The sequence below is a fragment of the Aegilops tauschii genome, chromosome 3 (assembly GCF_002575655.3).
Source record: "Aegilops tauschii subsp. strangulata cultivar AL8/78 chromosome 3, Aet v6.0, whole genome shotgun sequence".
Classification (NCBI taxonomy): domain Eukaryota; kingdom Viridiplantae; phylum Streptophyta; class Magnoliopsida; order Poales; family Poaceae; genus Aegilops; species Aegilops tauschii.
Genome location: NC_053037.3, coordinates 577,701,940 through 577,708,941, shown reverse-complemented (window position 1 = coordinate 577,708,941; position 7,002 = coordinate 577,701,940). Strand labels below are relative to the sequence as shown.

Here is a 7,002-nt window from a genome sequence, read left to right as displayed (position 1 = left end):
CGGGGTGAAGATACCCCGAACAAGCCCCTCAAAGGATTATTTTCCATAGTAACAAGTGACAGTAAATTTCAGCACACTATATAAATTTTTCCTTACTAAATTCCACCTACCAAAGGCGCTTCACTCCCTGGCAACGGCGCCAGAAAAGGGTCTTGATGACCCACAAGTATAGGGGATCTATCATAGTCCTTTCAACAAGCCTGGACAAACTCTTATATAAAAGAAAGCGCTCCTCAGGACACATGGGAATTATCGTCAAGCTAGTTTTCATCATGCTCATATGATTCGCGTTCGTTACTTTGATAATTTGATATGTGGGTGGACCGGTGCTTGGGTACTGCCCTTCCTTGGAAAAGCATCCCACTTATGACTAACCCCACTCCCAAGCATCTGCAACTACGAAAGAAGAATTAAGGTAAACCTAACCATAGCATGAAACATATGGATCCAAATTAGCCCCTTACGAAGCAATGCATAAACTAGGGTTTAAGCTTCCGTCACTCTAGCAACCCATCATCTACTTATTACTTCCCAATGCCTTCCCCTAGGCCCAAACAATGGTGAAGTGTCATGTAGTCGACGTTCACAGAACACCACTAGAGGAAAGACAACATACATCTCATCAAAATATCGAACGAATACAAAATTCACATGACTACTTATAACAAGACTTCTCCCATGTCCTCAGGAACAAACGTAACTAGTCACAAATCATATTCATGTTCATAATTAGAGGGGTATTAATCTGCATAAAGGATCTGAACATATAATCTTCCACCGAATGAACCAACTAGCATCAACTACAAGGAGTAATCAACACTACTAGCAACCCACAGGTACCAATCTGATGTTTTCAGACAAAGATCGGATACAAGAGATGAACTAGGGTTTGAGAGGAGATGGTGCTGGTGAAGATGTTTATGAAGATTGACCCCCTCCCGATGAGAGGATCGATGGTGATGACGATGGTGACGATTTCCCCCTCCCGGAGGGATGTTTCCCCAGCAGAACAGCTCTGCCGAAGCCCTATATTGGTTCCGCCAAGGTTCCGCCTCGAGACGGAGGCGCTTCGTCCCGAAAGCTTCCGTATAATTTTTTCCATGGCAAAAGACACCTTATACCAGAGGATGGGCATCGGGGTGCTTCCAGGTGGCCCACGAGGCAGGGGGCGCGCCCAGGGGGGTAGGACGCGCCCTCCACTCTCGTGGACAGTGTGTGGCCCCCTCTGGTGCTTTCTTTGCCCAATATTTTTAATATATTCCAAAACTGACTTTTGTGGAGTTTCAGGACTTTTGGAGTTGTGCAGAATAGGTCTCTAATATTTCCTCCTTTTCCAGCCCAGAAATCCAGCTGCCGGCATTCTCCCTCTTCATGTAAACCTTGTAAAATAAGAGAGAAAGGGCATAAGTATTGTGACATAATGTGTAATAACATCCCATGATGCAATAAATATCAATATAAAAGCATGATGCAAAATTGACGTTTCAGTGTGAAGCGGAGTACATAGCTGCTTCAGACGCAGCAAATGAAGGAGTTCATATCCGATCTAGGTGTCATACCAAGTGCATCGAGTCCAATGAAAATCTTTTGTGACAATACTGTAGCAATAGCCTTGGCAAAGGAATCCAGATTTCACAAGAGAACCAAGCACATCAAGAGACGCTTCAGTTCCATCCATCATCAAGTGTCGGAAGGGGACACAGAGATTTGCAAGATACATACGGATCTGAATATTGCAGACCCGTTGACTAAGCCTCTCTCACGAGCAAAACATGATCAGCACCAAGGCTCCATGGGTGTAAGAATCATTACTATGTAATCTAGATTATTGACTCTAGTGTAAGTGGGAGACTGAAGGAAATATGCCCTAGAGGCAATAATAAAGTTGTTATTTATATTTCCTTATATCATGATAAATGTTTATTATTCATGCTAGAATTGTATTAACCGGAAACCTAGTACATGTGTGAATACATAGACAAACAGAGTGTCCCTAGTATGCCTCTACTTGACTAGCTCGTTAATCAAAGATGGTTAAGTTTCCTAGCCATAGACATGTGTTGTCATTTGGTGAATGGGATCACATCATTAGAGAATGATGTGATGGACAAGACCCATCCGTTAGCTTAGCACTATGATCGTTTAGTTTATTGCTATTGCTTTCTTCATGACTTATACATGTTCCTATGACTATGAGATTATGCAACTCCCGAATAACGGAGGAACACTTAGTGTCCTATCAAACGTCACAACATAACTGGGTGGTTATAAAGATGCTCTACAGGTGTCTCCGATGGTGTTTGTTGAGTTGGCATAGATCGAGATTAGGATTTGTCACTCCGTGTTTCGGTAAGGTATCTCTGGGCCCTCTTGGTCATGCACATCACTATAAGCCTTGCAAGCAGTGTGACTAATGAGTTAGTTGCGGGATGACGCATTACGGAACGAGTAAAGAGACTTGCCGGTAACGAGATTGAACTAGGTATGATGATACCGACGATCAAATCTCGGGCAAGTAACATACCGATGACAAAGGGAACAACGTAGGTTGTTATGCGGTTTGACCGATAAAGATCTTCGTAGAATATGTAGGAGAAAATATGAGCATCCAGGTTCCACTATTGGTTATTGACCGGAGATGTGTCTCGGTCATGTCTACATAGTTCTCGAACCCGTAGGGTCCGCACGCTTAACGTTCGATGACGATTTGTATTATTAGTTATGTGTGTTGATGACCGAAGTTTGTTCGGAGTCCCGAATGAGATCATGGACATGACGAGGAGTCTCGAAATGGTCGAGACATAAAGATTCATATATTGGCAGACTACATTCGAACACAGGAGTGGTTCGGGTCGTTTCGGATAAGTTTTGGAGTACCGGGGGTTACCGGAACCCCCTTCGGGAAGCTATTGGGCCTCATGGGCCTTAGTGGAGAAGAGAGAGGGTTGGCCAGGAGGTGGCGCGCGCCCCCTTGCCCCAATCCAGGAGGGGGAGGCGCGCCCCTCCTTCCTTCTCTCCTCCTCCTCCTTCCCCCCTTCTCCCACTTGGAATAGGAAAGCGGGGGCGAATCCTACTAGGTTTGGAGTCCTAGTAGGACTCCCCCCCATGGCGCGCCTCCCCCTTGGCTGGCCTCCTCCTCCCCCTCCTTTATATACGTGGGGAGGGGGGCACCCTAGGACACACAAGTTGATATTTTAGCCGTGTGCGGTGGCCCCCTCCACAGTTACACACCTCGGCCATATCGTCGTAGTGCTTAGGCATAGCCCTGCGCCGGTAACTTCATCATCACCGTCGCCACGCCGTCATGCTGACGAAACTCTCCCTCGGCCTCAACTGGATCAAGAGTACGAGGGACGTCATCGAGCTGAACGTGTGCTGAACACGGAGGTGCCGTACGTTCGGTGCTAGGATCGGTCGGATCGTGAAGACGTACGACTACATCAACCGCGTTGATAAAACGCTTCCGCTTTCGGTCTACGAGGGTACGTGGACACACTCTCCCCGCTCGTTGCTATGCTTCTCCTAGATATATCTTGCGTGATCGTAGGAAATTGTTTGAAATTACTGCGTTGCCTAACATCATCAATACCCTGAAGGATGGAGGAGACAAACAGATCGTTGCAATGTACCAGTACAAGGATACACCACAGGTAGAAAATAAGGTTGCTCGTGCTCTCGCGCAGGTAGCTGCTACGAGTGCAAACAGATCCATCTGCATATCTGCTATTTTTTAGCTCCTTCTGAAGGGTTGTAAATACACTATTATCAATAAATGAAACCCCACGTTTCAGCAAAAAAATAGCTTTGTAGAAAAATTATTCTGAGCTCCTAGACATTTGAACAATAACTATTGAAGACCGGAGAACAAACTTTACATCTTGAGAAATCAAATTTCGCAAAGTGTAAGAACAACCACAATTGTCAAAAACTGTACAAGCTTTCGAAAAAATTTAATACATGACTTCATAAAAAGAAGTAACGACTTTGACAAAAGAAAGGCACTTTGGACAACCATAACTTTGAAAGATATGTCAACATTCAAAAAATATTAAAGCACAACATTGGAATAAAAATTTCCACCATTGTGATCGATGGAAATGAAGTTCCAAAGTTGTAAAGCTAAGTTTCTAATCTAACAAGTGGATCATACAAAAAAATGGCAGTGTAATAAAAATATAAATATAAGAAAATTAGGCCATGCATCCTCACACCATTCATGACTTCATGACACAAAGTCATGACAGGTGCGACCTAGTACGGCTTGTGATGATCAACACTCTCTTAAGGCAATGTGTGTATGACCGAGGATGTGTAGGATATTGGGGTGTGGTTTCACTATGGGGGTTCATAGCCTTGGAACTCCCCAGAAGCACTACCCAGCGAGAGAAGTTTACGCAAAACTAAAGTGGTGGATGTGAGTTATGCAATACATGACTGACGCCGTTCGTGAAATGACATGTATTGTCGAAATGATAATTTTTGGAACTTAACCATAAGTGAGCAACTTCTGTTACATAACCATAAGACACGCAAAGAGTTTCCATTGCAAGTCGGTCAGCCAAAATGATGGTATATAACTTAATACATATAAATAGTGATACATTGACATGTAACATTCTTGGAATATATCACGAACACTAGTACATTTTCCAATAGAACAATGAAGCCCTTATTTGATAATATGTTAAATGATAACAAATAAATGAAAAAATAGTCAAAGCTATCAATTTGACACAGTACAGTAGGTTTGGCTCCATTTTTTTAGATTCCTCACATGAAGGGAACTAGGGGTTGGCATTGCCATACCCAGATCCAGCACCTTTGCCTGCACCACTCCCACCATTTCTTCCTCCACCATTGCCACCACCGTTTCCACCAGCATCTGCATTTGTACTACCTTGTCTATACCAATTGTTAGTAGCTGTAGCTGAGCCAGAACCAGTGCCACTACCAGCCCCATATCCACTAGATCCTTGATAACCACTAGCTTTCCCTCCACCACCGCCACCACCGGCACCGCCAGCGCTAGTATATCCACCATAGCCACCACCATAAGGATATGAAGATCCTTGACTATATTGACTGGAACCGGAGCCAGAGCCGGACCCGCTACCATATCCAGTTCCACCATTTTGGCCACCGCCTCCGCCGCCACCTCCACCTCCACCGCTTGCATGGCTACCACTACTAGAACTCACGCCAGACCCAGTTCCACTCCCAGCACCCGAGCCACCACCACTCACAGTTCCCCCACCCTCTCCTCCTCCCTCTCCCGTTCCCGTGGCGCTTCCACTGCCGAATCTAACCACCCTTGCAGCATTGGCCAGTCCAATGCTCAAGAGGAAAACATAGCCGAGGGCTACTAGCTTTGTGCCTACCATTGTGTGTGTTTTATGGAATTGTGTACTCTTGCAAGATGAGATGAGTTGTAAGCGAAATATCAATGGATATTTATAGTGGTGCTTCCGGCCATGCATGTTGGGGGTGTTGGTGGAGTTGGTGACGAAGTGATGTCTCTACTGTAGGTGGAGGCTTAGAATAATTAGTGCCTTAATTGGTGCAGGTAAAAGTAAACGAGATGACTGACTTCTAATCGTGATCGCATCCACGTTGGGTCAACAGTTCTAAAAACACATGCATTCAAGCATCCACTGATGAATACATCTAGCTCCAGGCTTGAATAGTTGACATTAGAGCAGAGGAGGCAGCAACCTGGAAGTTTCGGTAGTTGAATTTGGAGTTGGAGGGTATTGTACTAGCAGATGGCAAAAATCCAAACCACGTTCATGCCGGCACCACGGATCATCTTGTCAAGGTAATTAAGCCTACACCACCACTGAATGTCTGGACTAATTACATCTGTATCCGTTTATGCTACTTGCATGCATGATTACCATTTTATCTTACGGTCAAATAACCATGCATGCATGCATGTTAATTAGCTGGATGATTAACCGTGGGCTAGGATAGGCCCGCGGGGTTAACGACGTGGGCAAGTGGTTGTCACTGCCGATTGCAAGCAAGAGCTGGAGTCGAAGTAAACGACGACGCCGCCCATGTAATCAATCAAGTCGTTGGGTCAAGTAGCCATGCATGAAGAAGTGATTAGCAGACGATCAAGTTCAAGTGGGATGGCAAGATCGATCCAAAACCACGTGCATGCCAGCACCGTAAGCCTATACGTACGTACACCATATTATTTGATGCCCGGACTAGTTCAAGTTAATAGCTGAACAGGTTGTGAACCGTCATACATGGCTGCTTCTTCATGTACTGAACGAAAATCTACGGCAACGCTGCTTTATGAGCCGAGATGGTCACTGCCACGCCAAACAGCGAAGGGAAGCAGCCGTTACTGCCACGCTGGCAAAATCAACAGACCCTCACCTAGCCAGATAGATAGGTCAACAATGATTTACGACAACGAGCCATCGAACCATCGCAGCCGACATTGTTGAGATGGGGAGGCTCGAGGAAACTTTATTCGCCACACCGACGGCGCTGCCGCGCAACCCTAGTAAAAGTATCAAAGAGGGGAATACTAGAGATCAGGGCTTTCCGGCACTCCCATATCAGCAGTGGAGGAGGTGGCGACCTACCACCGGATAAGAGATGGCGGCGCGGTGCATCCAGAAATCTCCTCTCTAGGGTTTGAGAGGTGAGAACGGTTCCAGAAAAACTGGTGGTGAGGTTAGTTAACTAGATGTGTCATCACAACTAACATAATTAACAAGGTTTTTGGTGCAAAAACTCACAATCTATTCATCTTCAATCTTGGCAGTACAAAAAACACTAGAAATAATAAGAATTACATCCAGATCCATAGACCACCTAGCGACGACTAGAAGCATTGAAGCGAGCCAACGATGTGCCGCCGTCAACACCCCACCCTCGCCGGAGCCAGGCAAAACTTGCAGTCGGAAAGTAATCGTGCTAAGGCCTCTTAGGACCAGTGCACTAGAACAGCAACCGCCGCCATTGAAGAGTAGCGTAGATCGGAAG

The 7,002-nt window shown here is 45.5% G+C and overlaps 1 protein-coding gene across 1 annotated transcript; it reads right to left on the bottom strand.

Annotated features, from left to right (window-relative positions):
- Positions 1–4,564: 4,564 nt before the first annotated feature.
- Positions 4,565–5,427, bottom strand: LOC141020625 (uncharacterized). The gene has a single exon (XM_073495997.1). It carries the CDS (start codon positions 5,379–5,381, stop codon positions 4,785–4,787), a length of 597 nt encoding a protein of 198 aa, XP_073352098.1. The 5' UTR covers positions 5,382–5,427; the 3' UTR covers positions 4,565–4,784.
- Positions 5,428–7,002: the final 1,575 nt, after the last annotated feature.

What these genes read in the sequence shown, in the direction of transcription:
- LOC141020625 (XM_073495997.1), bottom strand. Translation starts at nt 5,381, where the DNA reads ATGGTAGGCACAAAGCTAGTAGCCCTCGGCTATGTTTTCCTCTTGAGC.